The sequence below is a fragment of the Castor canadensis genome, chromosome 2, assembly GCF_047511655.1.
Source record: "Castor canadensis chromosome 2, mCasCan1.hap1v2, whole genome shotgun sequence".
Taxonomy (NCBI): Eukaryota; Metazoa; Chordata; class Mammalia; order Rodentia; family Castoridae; genus Castor; species Castor canadensis.
The window spans coordinates 184,129,532-184,147,676 of record NC_133387.1 but is presented as its reverse complement, the minus strand read 5'-3'; the positions used below and the strand labels follow the sequence as shown (position 1 = coordinate 184,147,676).

Genomic DNA, 18,145 nt, shown 5'->3' with positions numbered 1-18,145 from the left:
TAAAAATATAAGTGCTGCATTATATGCACTGTTCTTCTATATCAATAGATGTAGGTCTACCTCATTCTTCTCTTTTTTTTTTTAGAGAGGGCCTCACTATGTAGCCCAGGCTGACCTTGAACTCAAGTCCTCTGCTTCAGTTTCTTAAGTGCTAGGATCACAGACTTGAGTCACAATGTCTGACTCTACCGTATTCTCTTCTTGGCTGTATATTTTCCTATATATAGATATATGACTTTTTTGTGTATGTGTGGTATTGGGGATCAACCTCAGGGCTTTCTGCATGCTAGGCAAGCACTCTACCACTGATATGTATCCTCAGTCCAGATGTATCACATCTTCTCATCCTTCTCCTCCTCGTTTTTTATTCATTTTGTACCACATTCTTAAAAAAAAATCTTAATTTATTTAGCTTCCTTTTTTCTTTGCAGTCTGTGGTTTGAACTCAGTCCTTTATGCTGTTAGGCAGGTGCTCTACCGCTTTAGCCACACCTTCAGCCCTTTTTGCTTTGGTTATTTTAAGATAAGCCCTTTTTGCCTAGGCTGGCCTGAACTGCAATCCTATTTATGCTTCCTACAGTAGCTGGGGTGACAGGAACACACCATCATGCCCAGGTTGGGAACTTTTTGTCTGAACTGGTGGGGAACCATAATGTTCCCAGTCTCCACTTCCTGAGTAGGTGGGATTGTAAGTTTTGGTTTTGAGACAAAGTCTCCCTGTGTAGTCCATGCTGGCTTCATATTCATAATCCTCCTGCCTCAGTCTCCCGAATGCTGGTAGGATTATAGGTCTGTGCCACCATATGTGGCTTACCCTTTTTTTTTCCCCCGTGGTAGTAGGGGTTGAACTCAGGTGCCCTGTGCTTGCTAGGCAGGCGCTCTACAACTTGAGCCACTCTGCCAGCCCAATTAGCTACTCTTATATTAAAAGACATTTAGATGTTTTCAAAGACTGATCTTGCATATGAGAGTCTATTTCGGGATCCCCTGCTCTTTTCCATTGATCATTCATCTGTCTTTACACCAGTACCGCTCTGTCCTGTTTACGGTAGTGTTATAGCAAATCTCAAAATCATATAGGATAAATCCTCCCCAATTGTTTTCCATCTTCAAAGTCACATTCCAGGTCCTTTCCATTTCCATATGAATTTTAAAATTGCCAATTTCCTGTTAGAATTTTGATTGGGATTGCATATAAATCAACTTGGGGAGAATTGATGTCTCATCCATTTCCATTTATTTAGGTTTTCTTTAGTGTAGTTTTGTGTACGTCTTGCCTCTTTTATCAAATTTTCCCCTACATAGTTCATATTTTTGATGTTTTTTCTAAGTGGTATATTTTCAATTTCCAATTATTTGTTGCTTTTATATAAAGATAAAATTGGTTTTCATATATTGATCTTGCTGTGTGCAACCTTGCTAAACTCATTTGTGTCAGTTCTAATAGCTTTTGTTTTATTTTTTTTTAGATTCCATAAGATTTTATACAGAGATGATCATGTCTCCTGGGAATAAAGACATTTTTCCTTCTTCTTTTCTAATCTGGTTACCTTTTACTTCTGTTTCTTTCCTTACTGCACTGGTTGGAGCCTTCAGTATCATTCCGTAGACGTGGTGACAGTGTGTATCTTTGCCTTGTTCCTGATCTTGAGGGCAGCATTCTTTCGTCACCAAGTAGCTGTTAGCCATGGGTTTCTTCCTCATCCTTTGTCAGGATGAGGATGTTCCCTTCTACCTGTAGTTTGCTGAGAGTTTAAAGCAGGGATGAATGTTGGGTTTTAGCAAAATTTCTTTTTTTCCTTCTGTTGATAAGATCATATGGTTTTTCTTCTTTGGTCTGTTCGTAAGAGTCAGTTACATTGATTGATTTTCAAATTTTAACCAACTTTATATTCCTGGGATCAACTCTGCTTGGTCGTGATGTATTATCTTTCTAATAATACGGGATTTGATTTTCTAAAATTTCGTTAAGTATTATTGCATCTGTGTCCGTGGGGGAAATTTGGTCTATTGTACCATTTTTCTCATAATGTCTTCATTTTGTTTTGGCGTCAGGTTAATACTTGCCTCCTAGAATACTTTGTGTATTTCTTCCTCTTCAGTTTTCTGGACGAGTTTGTGCAGGACTTGTTTAAATATTTGGTAGAATTTACTAGTGCATTCATAGCTTCTGGACCTGGACTTTTCTTTGTGGGAAATATTTAACTACAAATTCAGTTTCTTTAATGGAGATAGGATTATTCAGGCCATTTCTTCTTGGCAATTTTTTTTTCTTTCTTTCTTTTTTTTTTTTGGGAGCACTGGAAGTTGAACTTAGGGTCTCATGCTTGCAAGGCAGGCATTCTTACTGCTTGAGCCACTCCGCCAGCCCAGGCCACTTTGTCTTGAGTGAGCTTTGGTACTGTGTGTCTTCCAGGGAATTTGTCTGTTTTTTTTTTTCTCTTGGTGGTACTGAGAATCAAACCCATGGTGTTGTGCATGCTAGGCAAGTGCTACCACTGAGCTTTATCCCCAGCTCCTGTCATTGTTGATACTAGTTATTTGTATTATTGTTATTATTATTGTTGTTGTTGTTTTTAAAGACAGTGTCTTACTATGTAACCCAGACTGGCCTCAGGCTCTCAATCCTCCTGTGTCAGTCTACTGACTGTCGGGATTGCAGTTGTGTGACACCACGTCCAACTTCGTGTTTCTAAATTTCTATCTCATATTTTAGAAATCACTTTATCTCCCATGTTGTTAGTAATTTCCTTACATAGTATTTTCCAATTTATTAGTGTTTTCTTCTGTGTCAAACTCTTTTATCCATTTTTTCCTTTAAATAACACTACCCATTCCTACAAGTTCTATTACGTGTTTTTCAATATCTGCTCTTTTTTTTTTTCCTTTAATTCTGTTATTTTAGTATGGATTTTACCCTTTTTAGTCTTACTTTTTTTGTTGTTTTTTTTTGCAGTGCTGGTACTGGAACCCAGGTTCCTGTGCATGCTAAGCAGGCACTCTACTATTGAGCTGTTATCCTTAACCCCTGTAATAATTTTAAATTTTTGGTCTTTTGATTGTTCTGCTATCTCAAGTTTCATGGTATGCTAATTCTTCTCTTCATTGTGTCTTCTGATTTTCACTCAGAGTGCACTGTTTCTGCACATGGTTTATCATTTTTTTATGGTAAGTACATTTTCTGTAGGGATTATTTTCTGTGAGAGTCTCCTAGTTTGTAGAGTGGTTTGACAATCATCTCTGCCAATGACTTTTCAGTGGTTTAGGACAGAATTTTTACATTAATTTCTTCATATGGCATTTCCTTACCACATTTTGGGCTCTGCGTCTGTATGCGTCTTAAAGTTTTAATTTGTCCCAAGATCTTATTTTTCCTTCCTAGATCCTGGAGTGGGTGGTGTGCTCCCACACTGTTTCTGTGGCCTGCTAGATACTGTTTTTCAGGAGCTAGTGTTCCTCAGGGTCCCACATCCATACAAAGGTCTCATTGCCAGTTACCAAATTCACCAAGGCCTAAGGCCACATTTTGTGTTCCTAAACTGGTATTAAACCTCAGTTTCCCAGAGCTTACATCCAAGTCACATACAAACCTTGGCTTTTCACTTATGTACTTAGTACTTTCATATTTTCTTCCTGTTTGTAGCATCTGAAAAAAATTTCTAAGCTTCTAATTATTTTCTTTTGTTGTTGTAATTGTTACATAGCAGTCCAGTATTTATTTTTGTTGCCAGGGGATGAAGAGAGGTCACGTGTTTCCTTCAGTTTAGTTCAGCTTGTTGCCTGAAGTTTTGTATTTGTGTCTTAATTTTTTTTTTTCTAGAATCTGAATTGGTGTGTTAAAGGGTGAGTAGAATTTAAGTATTTTTTAAATATTTAAGTATTATTAATTAATAATTAGTTTTCATCAGAGTTTAGCAGTCCTACCAATAGCACATACAGTTGTTCATTTAGAAATATTATCAATTAAAAATTGTCAGTCTGTTGTCTAGCAAGTACGAGGCCCTGAGTTCAAACCCCAATACTGCAAACAAAACAAAACAAAACAAAAAATAGAAAAAAATTGTCAGTCCAAAATTTGCCAGATAAATTAACCCATCATTCTTCTTTTCTGAGGTTTGAACTCAGGGCCTCATGCTTGTGAGTCAGGCATCTACCACTTGAGCCATGCCCTTAAACCCTTTTTGATTGGTTATTTTGGAGCTAGGGTCTCGAGTTTATGCCTGCAGTTGACCACGATCCTCCTGATCTCCACTTTGTGAGTAGCTGGGATTATAAAGATGAGCCACCACACGCCTGGCATTAGCCCATCATTCCTTTTTTTGGTGGTGAAACTGGGGTTTTAACCTTTTGCTAGTTAGGCCGTTGCTTACTGCTTGAACCACACCCCCAGCCGTAGCTCTTGAAGCTCTAGAGCGTGGATACAATGAATCCAAGTCCTACACCCCGTGTAGCAATGGTGATCTCTACTTCAGTTTGGGAATGGGTCATGGCTTCCCCATTAGACTACTTTGCTAAACTTCTTGCCTTCTGAGACCTTACCAGAATCAGTCAGAACATTCTGCTTATAGTGTTCTAGGCTTTTCCTAGCCTGCTCCTTTGACCTGCCTGGTTCCAAACCTGTCTCTGTTTTCAGTGACCCCACTCTTAGTACCAATTTTCTGTATTATTCTATTTTCCATTGCTATAATGAAATACCTGAGACTGGGTACTTTATGAGAAAAGAGATTTATGAGGTGAGGTGATGCACACCTGTAATTCCAGCTACTCAGGCAATAGAGGCAGTTGGAGGTCAGCCCGGGAAGTATCGAGACCCTGTCTCAAACACGCACGCACAGGAAATCAATGTGAGTCAACTCCCTGTATAGCTATCCTTATCTCAACCAGCAAAAACCCTTGTTCCTTCCTATTATTGCTTATACTCTCTCTACCACAAAATTAGAAATAAGGGCAAAATAGTTTTTGCTGGGTAATGAGGGGGTGGGGGAGAGGGAGGGGGCGGAGTGGGTGGTAAGGGAGGGGTGGGGCAGGGGGGAGAAATGACCCAAGCCTTGTATGCACATATGAATAATAAAAAACAACAAAAAAAGCAAAATGAAAAACCCCAAGAGGGCTTGTGGCTCAAATGGTGGTAGAGAGCTTGCCTAGTAAGCATGAGGCCCTGGGTTCAGTCCCCAGTACAGGAAAAAAAAAAAGGAAAAGAGGTTTATTTAGCCTAGTTCTAGGGCACGTGCCAGCATTTGCTCAGCTCTGGTGGAGGCCTTGGGTGGACAATGGTGTAAGGATGATGGCAGTGAGTGCAAGAGGGTTGGATGACATGGTGAGGTAGGAAATCAAATACGAGGAGGGGCCCCATAAGAACTTCCTTAGTCCTTGCTGAGGACAGTGGCATAAGGACCTTCCACTAGGACCATCTCTTCACGGTTCCACCGCCTCTCAACATTACCACCCTGGGGACCAAAGTTCAGTACATGTGGGGGACAGACAACAGCCAAACCACAATACCTTTGGTATTTTCCTTTTCTATTTTTGCTAATTTCCCCTTTTTATTTGAGCTAAGATTCAGCTTGTCACATTCATAAGAAGCCTGATCAGGATGGGATTGAATTGATGCATTAATTTGAGGATAATTGGCATCTTCACAGATTTGAGTCTTTCAATTTAGGAGCATAGAACACCTTTTCAATTTTCTTTTTTTTTTTTTTGGTAGTACGGGGGTTTGAATTCAGGGCTTTGTGCTTGCTAGGCAGGCACTCAACCACTTGAGCCACCCTGCCAGCCCTTTTTCTTTTTTTTTTCCCCTAGTGTGGGATTTGAACTCAGGGTCTTGTGCTTGCCAGGCAGGTGGTCTACCACTTGAGCCATGCCCCAGCCCATTCTGCATTAGTTATTTTTTGAATAGGGTTTGTGTTTATGCCTGGCCTTGACCTCAATTTTCCTATTCATGCTTCCTACCTAGCTGGAATGACAGGTGTGCACCACTACATCCGGCTTTTTATTGGTTGAGATGGGGTCTTGTGAACTTTTTTGCCTGGGCTGGCTTTGAACTGTGATCCTCCTGGTCTCTGGCTGAGTAGCTAGGGTTATAGACATGAGCCATTATGCCTGGCCAGTTTTTTTTTCTTTCTCTGTTTTAGTGGCACTTTCTAAAGATTTTATATATTCTGGATTTATTCCCATGTATTTTATCTTTAATATTGTTATTGTTAGTGGGATTATTTTTCTTGTTAGTTCTTTAGTGGATTAATGTTAATGGTGGTTGAGATGAATGGCATACTTTGGACTTGTCTATATTGAAACTCAGGTTCTTCTACATTGTTTTCTTTTCCCAGCATCCCAGTTTAGAATCTTCTGCAAAACCAGAGCTTTTACAATGCATTTTTTTTCAGACTGTTAAAATGTCAAGCAAGTCTACACTAGCGTTTATATCCAAGGCACCATGGTGTTTATACTTGTTCATCTAAATAAAACCAAGTTCATTCTTACTGTAGTCTAGCATGAGTTTTCAGGAACTCTAATGAGTATACATCTCTGTTTAGAAAACTGTAAGTATCTCAATCCATTGTTCCATGTGTAAGTTAACTCCTTATTCTTAGCGAAATGGTACCCTTCAATGTTTCAGTGTTGTGTTCATCTGTCCCCCTCCTTCCATTTTCTCCTCCTCCCCCTTTCCACCTCTTTGCTTTTCTTCTTTTTCTGTTTTTTTTGTCCCAAGTAGTTTTGGACCTGAGCAGGAACTCAGTTGTGAACTCTGCTTATCCCCAGCCAGGATATCACGGGTGATATTTACTATTTCAACTTTGCCAATGGGCAGTCCACGTGGGACCATCCGTGTGATGAACACTATCGGAACTTGGTGATCCAAGAACGGGAGAAGCTGTCAATTCCTGGGGCTGTTAAGAAGAAAGATAAGAAAAAGAAAAAGGAAAAGAAAAACAAGAAGGACAAAGAGACCTCTAAAAGTCCCCTGGTGAGTCAGTGGATGCCAGCTTCTAGAGAGGCCAGGGTCAAAACCTGAGAGGGGAGAGGGAAGAGGTATTGGGATCCTCTAGGTGTTTACAGCCAGGAGGTAAAAAACAAGAATAAAAGCCGGTCATAGTGGCTCACACCTGTAATCTAATCACTTGGGAGGCTGAGACAGGAGTTTGAGACCCTGTCTCAAACAAAAACAAAAGCCAAAAAACAAAATCTCACTAATAAATTGGGTTGCAGTACTGGAGTTTGAACTCAGGACTTTGTGCTTGTGAGGCAGGTGCTCCACTGCTTCACCATGCCTCCAGCCATTTCTGCTCTGGTTATTTTGGATATAGGTTTCATCTTTTGCCCATTCCAGCTTGGACTGAGATCCTTCTATTTTATACTTCTCAGTGTCACTGGGAGACTGGTGTGTGCTACCACGCCCAGGTTTTTTCTGTTGAGATGGGGTCTTGCAGAATCTTTTTTTACCCAGGGCTGGTCCCCTGCTCTTAGCCTCCCAAGTAGCTAGGATTACAAGTATGCGCCTCTGGCACCTGGCACATCAACTAAATTTTGCCTATCTTATGGCATATTTTTCTTTCAGCTTCTAATAGTTTTAACCTTCTCTAAATAAATTCCTTTTCTCTCCTTGGGAAGCATGTGTTACCTAACAGGATTAGTGAGGGTGCATTCTACCCAGGATGGTGTTTTGCAGTAGTCTAAGAATTGATGGCATCTGCCACTCTGGAGCACGGGACAGGGAGCAGTTAATGAGGCCAGTGAGCCTAGATGGCGAGCGAGTGTGCTTTCTCTTCACTGAGTCCGGCTGTCCTGGTGTGGGCTCAGTATTTGTCTTAAGGTGGTGTAAATCTAGTTGTCAGAACACTGGTGCCTTCAGGATTCAAAAAAAAGCCCTGGGCTTCGTCTGCTCCGTGGCTCGTCCTTGTTGCCAGTGTCCGTGGTTAGTGGCAGTAACTGACACTTAATTGCATTGTGACCACTGTGGTCTAGAGTAGCTTTTGTGCCCAGTTCGAAGTGCCCTTACTTGTGATTGTTTGTCTTTTCAGCATGTGTGAACTTAGGAGGCAGAAGTGATTGCCCTTAATTTAGTTGGAACTATATTGAAGTGAGGCCCAGGCTCAGGCTCTTCCCAAGTGCTGGTGTGCAGGGACCAGATCTCAGGCACTTTGAGGGAAGAAAGCATGAAAGAACCCAGAACTCAGTTCAGCCAGGTGGGGAGCACTAGGAGTATATTTTCACTTGTTTTTGGTGGTACTAGGGTTTGAACTCAGGCCCTTGAACTTACTAGGCAGGTGCTATACCACCTGAGCCATGCTTCCAACCCAGGGAGTAATTTTTCAGTCCTCTCAGTGGTCCAATTGTTTGTTCTTTTGTCTTTATTTCCCATCAGAGCCTGGTGTTTGCTTCTCTTTGTGGTGCTGGGGATCAAACTTAGGGCCTTATGCATGCTAGGCAAGCACTCTGCCATCGGGCCACTTGCTTAGCCTGCCTTCTTCCCTGAAGTGTCAGCTGCTGCTGTGAACAGTCATTCATTTATCCCTCTGCTCCCTGATATATTACTCATGGTTCCAAGAAATAAGAGAACAAGTTCGTTCTTCTAGACAGAGAAAAGAGGAGAGGTGATTTCCTGATAGGCTGAATTTTCTAATGCCGTATGTTTGAAAAGCAGCAGGTGGCCCAAGGGCATTTTACTAGCCCAGGATTATTTGAACAGATATTCAGGTATCTGGCGGGCTCTGGCATGACTGAAGGTGGGAAAGGGGATGAAATGAAGGTTCTGGCCTGGGGTGGGGGGCAGACTCAGTTCTGGGTACATGTCTGAGTTCCTGATGCTCCTTGTTAGAAATGGTTCCTTCTGTGGTTTCAGGAAATGAGGACAGTTAGATAGCATTGGGCCACAGGCTGGTTCTTAGGGCTCAGATCAGGCGTCTCAAACTTGAGTTTGTCCAGGGAACAGACATGAAGTAGGTGAGCTACCTGGGCTTAGGTGGTTTGGGGCCTCCAGAAATGTGTGCTTCCAGCTTGGTGGTGTTTAGTGTAACTGTTTGCAAGGGGTGGTTGAATTCTTTAGGATTTCTTTTTGCCCCAAGATTTAAGACTGGGCGTCTCTTAAGTAGTATCAATTTGCACCTTTGGTAGAAGGCACTAGACCATTTATTTATTTGTTGATTGATTGATTGATTGTGGAATTGTGTTTGAACTCAGGGCTTCTCCCTTGCTAGGCGGTGCTCTTGCCACTTAAGCCTTGTGAGCCCTAGACTAAATTTTTAAGGCTCAGGCCACTGGTTATGCTTTCCTTCTTCTCTTCCTCTTAGGAAATTTCTGAAAGTCCTTGATAAGCTTGACAGATTTTATAAAATTAATCAATCAAAGATCCCAAGGGCTACATGGTACCTTAGGGATAACCTAGCTGATAATTTTTAGACTTTTGTTAGTAGTAAAGAACTGTCTTCATATCAGTACCTCTGCAGAGGTCTAGCTTATACAAAAAGAAATGGAGTGACTGGGTTACCTGGGGACGTGGATCCTAGTGATTCCTCTTTTCTGTCACATGCACATTATGGCAGTTTCCTATGTACTGAGTCCTCCAGGTTCCATGGACCAAGGTTGTGGGCTTTTGATGTAGTCAAGCTTCCTCTTCTAGATGGAAATTGGAGCCTGGAAAACAACATTTTCAGCTCAAGGGAGGTTTTAACTCTTCTTGCTTTGATTTCTGCTTTACTTTCAATGGAGGGTGGGTTTCTGCTCAGGGGTTATCAGGGCTGCGGTAGCAAGTATAAATAAAAAATGCTATCTCTTAGTTTTCTCTGCATGTTTGTATACCCATCTAGGAAATACAGCCTGAGCAGGGACTTCTGCCTTTTTCCTCCTTTCTCCGTGGCCTGTCCCCTCTCCCAGCACTTGGGCTTGCTGATCTGGACTTAGACCAAGAGATGCAGGCTAGAAGTGAGGGTTCCTTTAAAAAAGGGAAGAGCCCATGCATGCTGGGTGATACCCCGTGGCCTCTCATGGATGCCCTCCCTGGCAAGCTGCAGCCACTCTCCAAAGGCCAACCTTCTCGAACCTACCAGATCTTTGCTGATGTGGAGAAAATCTTAGGTAGGGCTCCAGCCCAATGCAAGACAGAATTAGATGATCAGCAGGATCTAGAAACACCTCAGAAGGCAACAGAGAAAATCTACCTGGGGTTTTCAGACCCTGAAATAGAAGAGCTGGAAATGAGGACCAGACAGCAGAAACCTGGTACCCTGGGCCCTCAGAACACTGGGCCTCTCCAGATTGGTCTAGACACGTTAGGATGCAAGAACCAGACCCCTGTCTACTCTAAGCTTTCTGGAAACATCAAGGGCCCGCAGCCAAAAGGGGAGCAGCAGAGCCACAGCATAGCCACACTGAGCTCCGCTGGCCCTGGAGGGGACAAGGGTCAGAGCCCCATCCCATTGCCATCCACTGAGGAAGAGCCCTCTCCATCCCCTTGCTCCTCTGACCACATGCTGCCTACCAGGAAAAACAAGTCATTCTTACTAGATAGCAGTCCAGCTGAAGACCTGAGCTGGCAGAGAGTTCCTGGGGAAGGTGGGGGCATGGGCAGGGGGAGGTGGAGAAGAGAGCCTGCAGGACTGTGGATGGGACAAGTGTCCAAACTTGTTAATAAGGACACCCCAGAGGGCTTCGAGGAATCAAAGCCTGGTGCCCCTGCAGTTCCAGGGGCCTCAGTCAAAGATCTATCCCAGGGATTTTTACTAATACCACACAGTACCCTGGCATCAGAACCAGATCAGAATGCCCCTGGGAGGGTTTCTGCCAGTGAGAAGAGTTACCCCCCAGCATCTCCAGAGCCTCCCAGTGAAGATAGGAAGCCTAGTGTGTCTGGGGCTGATTTAGAGAGCAGCAGTGGCAGTGGAGGTGGCAGTCTAGCCTCACCTCTCGGTTCACATATTCTGGGCGAGGTGAACAACTTCCCTTGGGACCTGCAGAGCTCCTGGGAATCTGTGGCGGGCATGGCCCAGTCAGGCCCGGGGCCTAAAGATGAGCATTCCTGCCCCTTCCTGGTGCCCCAGTTGTCTCACATGCAGACCTCTGCTGAGGAACAGTCAGAGAGTGAAGACTACTCTGAGGACCAGAGATTCTACCAGCACATCTTGCAGATGGTCAAGATCTCCAGGCGGCTGGAGGGCCTGGGGCTGCCTGACAGCATGCAGGAAGTGCCGTGTAAAGACATCACCAGCGTGGTCTGTTGCATGGCCGCTGAGTCTTCCAGGATGTCTAGTGAGGGTGAGAATGAGGCCATCAGAGCCATGGAGAGGGACTCAAGGTTTCTGACCTGGGGGCCAGAGCTTTTGGAACATCCTCAGGAGGTGGCCCAGGCTCCTGCTGGGCAAGAGGTCTCTCAGCAAGCACATTGCCAACCAGGCGGCAGCCCCCTCAGGCAGGGACTGGTGGAGCCGAGTTCCAACACTGGGCTTGCTGCAGAGCCAAGCAGGATGCAGCTTCTCAATCAGGTAGGCTGCTTAGCGAGTGTGGCCTAGGGCCTTAGGCCTCTGTGACCTGAGCAGGGAGGGAGCAGTTGGAGCTGCTGTCTACTGTATCCATCGGGTCTGCTTTCCTGTTTTTCTCCCTCCCTTGGTAACTGTTGATTGCTTAACCACCTAAGTGGCCACAGTACAGGGTGGCATGTAGTTCAGATTTGTTCTATTCCATCATCCACAAGGTAGAGCCGAGGGCATCTATGACTCCCCTTCCCTGCATCTGACTGTAATTCATGGACGGTTCACATGCTTTGAAGGTGACTGGTTCTGAGGGTGGTCAAGATGGCCCTTAGGAGGACATAGCCCCTGTGGGCTGATTCTAGAGAGGGGTCATTCTCCAAAGCACCTATCCCAAAGCTCTGAACTTATCTCTTCTTGGAGGCACATAGAACTAGAGAGTTACTCTCCTTACAAAGGACTGAAGTCCACAATCTCCCCTGCCACTCAGTCAGCTGCTTCTGCTGCTTGTCTCCCAGGGTCCCCAGAAAATCATGTGGCATGCAGAGCCTAGTTGTGACTTCACTTCCTCCCCACTGGGACTTATACCAAAGGGCGGACTTGTCTTGTCATTCTGACTCTGTCTCTTTAGAGAGTCACATTCTTCATTCAAAAGGACTCAAGTTGGATCAGAGTCCATGGCGATCAGTGTGAGTTTTCCTGGCTAGTTTGCTATGGCCCAGCTGTGGCTTTACCCAGTTGTTCCCTCTGGCTCCTAATTGCCGACACGCACTGGTTCTCCGTTAGCTTTAATAACTACTGTAGCACTATAAATATCGGATAAGCTGCAGATTATCCTGAAAGTTTTAATTAGCCCAATGGCAGCAAGTTTATCTGCTCTGAAGGACAACGGCCATGCACAGCTCCATGCTCAGAGTTAATGGCCATCTATAGAAGATGATCAGCTAGGAGCCAGGAATGTATAATTTCCCTGCTAACCACTGATTTAGTAAAGGCCTAGGAGAACAAAGCTCTCAGCATGCCTGTCTCCCTCCTTCAGGCCCCCAGTACGTTAGCAAATTAGCCATGTTAGGAGTCTATAATTTTCTATAAATACAGTGTGGGAAGAATTTTGCTTGCTGATGTGCTGGTGCTGGTTGGAAAGGCAGGAAGAGCAGGCCCAGTTTACTCACGGTAACTCAGAGAAGCTTTCCTGGGCTTTTTTTCTGCCATAGTCAGAAGACGGTATGAAGCACTGTCTTAATAACTCTGGGTTCAGTTCTATCTCTGCCCTTCTCTGGCCCCATGACTGACTTTGGACAGGGTTCTCAATCTCACCCACCTGTTTGCTCAAGTGCGGACTCTAGATAGTGGCAGAGCCCACCTTAGGTTACTGTGAAAGTAAAATATTTGGCCAGTGCCTGGTGCTCAAGCCTTTCGCAATTTTGAGGTATCGGCTCCTTTTCTCCCTAACAACAATATTCTGCAACAGGCCAGATCACCGGGGATCTGCAGAGGCTTAGCAGTGGTTCTTACCTCACTTTACTACGGAGACTTTGACACCCTCCCTGTGCAGAAACAAGCCCTGCTGAACCCACCTGGTGGCCTGGCCCCTGGGCTAGGCTGTGGCCGAGAAGATGGCTAGTCTTTTTTCAAATTTAAAATATATAAAATGAAGCAAAAGTTCTGTTCCTCTCTAATTGTACAGGAACAGAAGAAAGGGGACTCTTCTTTCTGTTCAGGAAGAGCTCTTTGTAAACTGCCTCCAGAACGCTATCCTGGCCTCTGCTTCTGTGAAGCTCAGATGAATCCCTGTAGCAGTAGCAATTCCATAATGTTGACATGGCTCTGAGTCACTCATAAATGTCCCTTGCGTTCATCATCTCACTCTAGCAGCTTGGCAAGTCTCGGGCACAGCAGGTACCATCTTCATCTTGCAGATGAGTGAACTGGGAATCCAAGCGTCTGTGAGTAGTACAAGCTCTCACACATTCTGACCTCTGCCTAGTTTCTTTCCCTTGCTGGCACAAAGCCTTCATTTGACCCTCAGAAAACAGGAAAAGAAAGGACCTGGTCAGTATATTGCTGTTTTTTCCAGCCTGTTTCTCATCAGTGGAGAAGGAAAGAGTTCTTTTGTTGCTTATGTATATTTTTTTCATAATTACATTTATTTTGATTAAAGTCATACATGCCCACAGTTTAAAAAAAATGAGTTACAAGAATATTTAAAAACATGTAACAAAGTAGAGCAGATCCTTTCCCAAAGGCCTTCCCTTTCTATTGGCATTTACTTCCATCTTTGTCAGTAATATGCTGAGACTGCTTTTTCTTGACTCATCAGTTTTAAACTTTATCTATTGAGACTTCTCCTTCTGGTAGCTGAGGGTTTTGTCTCTGCCTTCCCTTCCTGCACACTTCTATGTGGCTTCTGAAAGGCAAACAGAACCCGCATAGCATCTGCCAGATGTAAGAGAACTGTTTGTGGGAGGTGGCATTCGAGTTATAAGAATCAGGGAACCAGCCTGGGATTCTCACACAGTTGGCACAATGGTAATTTCTGGATGTTGTGTTTCATTAGCAGCCTCCAAGTGGAGGCGGTTTAAATTTGAGCCGGCAGGATTTAGATGTTTTATTTTTATATCTGTCTCCAACACTCTCAGAGCCATGTGATTTCTGGGTTTGTAACAAAATGTTTTCTATTGTCTAGGCGGCAGGTTTCTCCTTAGCCCCAGTCCACGTTCCTCTTTGGGGCCTGGGGCCTTTACGAGGTCTTGGCGATGCCCCCTCTGCTCTTCGTGGATCTCAAAGCATGAGCCTGGGGAGCTCAGCCGAGTCTGGGCAGCTTGGAGAACTCACGTTGGTGAGTACTTCGTCTAGTATGCAGTGTGCTCAGTTGCTACGGGGCTTCCTGTGTGCTATGCACTCTAGGGTCGGTACTCAAAGTTCACTGTCTTGTAAAGGAGAAGAGTGTAAGACGCTGGACGTAGACTCTGGGCAGTAGAGGATGGGCCGTGCTGTAGGGTATATTGCTCATTTCCCCACCACATAGCCAGGGCAGTAGGAGTTAGAGAAGGGAGTCAGTGGTGTGAGCTGCAGTCACCAGGTTGGCTTCATGGACAGGGTGGGATGTGGTCCGGGAGCCATCTAATAGGAAGTGGGAAGACACTCCCGGGTCATTTGGAAGGTCTTCCTGGTGAGGCCCCTGATTTTCCTTCTCTATTTTGGAGCCTCCACAGGGTCTCAAGACTTCTGCTTGTACAAAGGGTCTCTTGGGCTCCATCCATCAGGACAAGAATGCTGTCAGCCTCTCAGCTTTAGGGGAGGAGGCCAACAAGGAGGATGAAGAGGAGAGTGACAACCAGGTAATGTTGAAGGGCATGTAAGCCTTCAGTGCTATTAAAAATGTATTTTTTAATAGATTTGCCATTTTAACCATTTCTAATTGTACAGTTTGGAGGTATTAAATAAGTTTTTTTTTTTTTTTGTGGTACTGGGGCTTAAACTCAGGATCTACACCATGAGCCACTCTACCAGCCCTTTTTTGTTTTGGGCATTTTCAAGGTAGGGTCTCATGGAACTATTTGCCCAGGCTGGCTTTGAACCGCAATCCTCCTGATCTCTGCCTCCTGAGTAGCTAGGATTGCAGACATGAGCCACTGGTGCCTGGCTGTTAAATACCTTCCTAATGTTCTGTGGCCATCACTACTATCCATTTCCAGAGTGCATGTGTAATCCTAAAAGGAAACTCTGTACCGTTAACAATAACTTCCCATTCCCCACTCCTTCCAGCCTCTGATAACCTCCAATATAGTCTGTGAATTAGCCTGTTCTAGAGATTTTATATGAGTGGAATCATGCAGTAGTTTTTCTTTTGTGTCTGGGATTTTTCACTGAGCATATTTTCAAGGTTCATGTTGTATGTATTAAAACTTTATTCCTTTTGATGGCTGAATAATATTTCAACATACATATTACATTTGTTTATCCACTCATCTATCGATGAATAAATACATGGGTTGGTTCCACCTTTGGTTAACCTTTTTGCTATTTTAAAAATAAGTAAAAATAATTTTCCAGCCCACAGCTTCCTTTTTTGACCAGTCTATATACCTTCTAGGTCTGATCCAGAAAGCACAACCAGCAAGTGTCTGCTTGACCACTTGCTTGGCACAAAGCCTGGGCACATTGGATAAAGGGCTGCTTGGCCCTTTAATGGAGATCCTGTTCTGGAGTTCTCTGAGGCCCTGCCAGGGCACTGCCTGCTGGCTCATCAGTACCCACTTCTGTCCTGCATGCCCACGTTCCCTTGGACTTACCACTTGTAATCATTTGTTTCCAGAGTGTCCCCAGCTCCGGTGAGCTTCTTAAGAACCTGCACCTGGACCTCGGGGCCCTGGGTGGTAACTTTGAGTATGAGGTAAGAGTCTTATGCTTCTGCTGGCAAATGCCTCAGCCGGCATGTCCCTCCTTCCTTCTGAAGCTTTTCTATTTGAGGGAGGCATATTGGAGAGCTATTTTTTCCCAGTCCTGTTCAGGATATCTGGGGTTAGGTCAGGGAGTTTATTCATTTACTCCTATATCAAATAACCATTTATTGTAAGTTTCCATGAGGTGTTTTGCTAGTGCTATAGGTTATGTGAGCATGAGTGAGATATGCTTCCTGCTCACTCAGATTCTACAGTCTCGTAGACTATAGTGGGAAGGAATTTCTTGCCTAGACATAGGGAAACTTGACGGAAAAGATGACATTTGACCTGCGTCTTGAAGGGTAGCTAAAGTTTAGACATGGAAAACGTAAGGGAATTTTCTAAGCAAATGAATAGCTTAAGTAAAGGTTCAGAATATGGGAATGGCTTTTGGAAGCTCCTCCCAAGTGTAATCCTTTTCTCTCTTGTCTGTTTTCTGCTGCTACCAGAATGTTCTTTACACAGAACAACAAACAGCAAAACTTGTCTTGTTGTAATAACCAAAACCTCCAGTGTGTTTTTGTACTTGAAAAGGAACATTCCCCACTATAATGTCTGGTATGTGATTTATTAATTTTTTTGTGGTACTGGAGTTTGAACTCTGGGCATTTTGCTTGCTAGGCAAAGCCCTCTACCACTCGAGCCATACCTCTAGCCCCTATTTATTACTGTTAATATTTTTACCAATTAACATTTCTCTAAAATATTTTTATAACCAATGAGTCATGAAATCAGTGAATTAGATTTGCCCAAGCATTTAAATATTAGCTATAGGCTCAATCAAATGTTTTACAAATTTAGTATATTATGTTCTTTTAAATACCTTAAACACCTGAAAAATTAAAAAGTCAATTACACTTTATTGTAGAGTGATTGCAAAATTGGCCAATAAAACAGATGTGCTCCCATGTGGATTGAAATTTGTTTCTCTATCACCCCAGTTATTTCTGACTTGTATTTCTTAGTCTTTACCTCACCTTGTGAGCCAGAACACTATCTCAGGCCAGGTGAAGCTTCAGATGTTGGATGACAGGTCCTTAGTTGGTACCTGAGACCCACATTATGGCTACACCTTCCAAAGTGACCCACACATTTTCATAGTTAGGTTTTGCCTGTTATCTCAATATCTGTTCAGTTTTTTGGCTCTGTGTTGTTAGATATTTTGATCATGACTTCAATACTTTCTCTTTTTTGGAAGTTCTGGGATTTGAACTCAGGGCCTTATGCTTGCTAGGCAGGTCCTCTACAACTTGAGCCACACCACCAGCCCTTTTTACTTTAGTTATTTTTCTAATAGAGTCTTCCTCTTATGTCTAGGCTAGCCTGCACTGTGATCCTCCAATTTGTGCTTCTCATGTAGCTGGATGGCAGGAGCATGTCACCATGACCAACTCTTTGTTGGTTAAGATGGAGTCTCAGTGTTTGCCCAGGCTGGCTTCAAACCATGATCCTCCTGATTTTTGCCTTCTGAGTAGCTAGGATTATAGGTGTGAAGTCATGCCTGGGTTGTGACTTTAGTACTTTCCACCTAACGTGACTCTTCTGAGTGTTCCGTTTGTACTGTCAACCTGATACATACTTAGTTTGAAATTGTTCCTTCTGACTAGGGTCTGGTTGGGGTAAAGAATTCTGTCCGATTGGTTCCCTGACATGGTGACTTTGTGTTCTTCTCACCCACTACTAGTCAGTGTAGATCAATGGATGTAATGTAAGGAGATGTTCAGTTTTGCACTGGGAAGAGGACTATGAATAGGAGTAAGGGTGTCAGGAAGACTTTCTTGCTTTTGGAGAAAAGATAATTTGTTTTCTAGAGACTGAGAAAATTGAAAGTGGAGATTCTGCCCCATTCATGTCTGTGTGTTGGGCACACAACCTACTGCATAGAACATAGGACATTCTTTGGTATGTTTTGTTCAATAATGTGAATGAATGAGCCATGTGGGGATGGGTTGGGCAGTATCCAGGCAGTTCTGTGCTTTTTTTTCCTTCCCTTGGCTTTCTCAGCTTCTGGGTTGAGTAGATACCTGGTCCTTGCTGTCATCTGATGGATTGAAGATGCCAGTGTAGATTGGTCATGATTTACTGTGACCTTGGGCTACTTAGCTTTTACTTCATAATGGATTACAAAAGTCAACAAAAAAGGTGTTTTTTTCTTTGACACATCTTGGACTTCTAAAGATTTCCCTCTGACGCTATGTGCTTTTTGGGGGAGTAGGAACCTTTACACATTTTTATAAC

At 43.6% G+C, this 18,145-nt stretch overlaps 1 protein-coding gene across 11 annotated transcripts in view; it reads left to right on the top strand.

The window, feature by feature from the left end:
• Positions 1 to 18,145, top strand: part of Cep164 (centrosomal protein 164) — a 71,398-nt gene that overhangs the window by 18,428 nt on the left and 34,825 nt on the right. For 6 of the 11 annotated variants that reach the window (XM_074066662.1, XM_074066661.1, XM_020153003.2 and 3 more), the window contains 4 exons: positions 6,763 to 6,967; positions 14,149 to 14,301; positions 14,669 to 14,803; positions 15,781 to 15,858. In XM_074066662.1, coding sequence (XP_073922763.1) covers positions 6,763 to 6,967; positions 14,149 to 14,301; positions 14,669 to 14,803; positions 15,781 to 15,858 — 571 coding nt within the window. Of the gene's footprint in view, positions 1 to 6,762; positions 6,968 to 7,575; positions 11,478 to 14,148; positions 14,302 to 14,668; positions 14,804 to 15,780; positions 15,859 to 18,145 lie in introns of those variants that run through there. The other 5 variants (XM_074066659.1, XM_074066660.1, XR_012445608.1 and 2 more) reach the window with 4 other exon arrangements.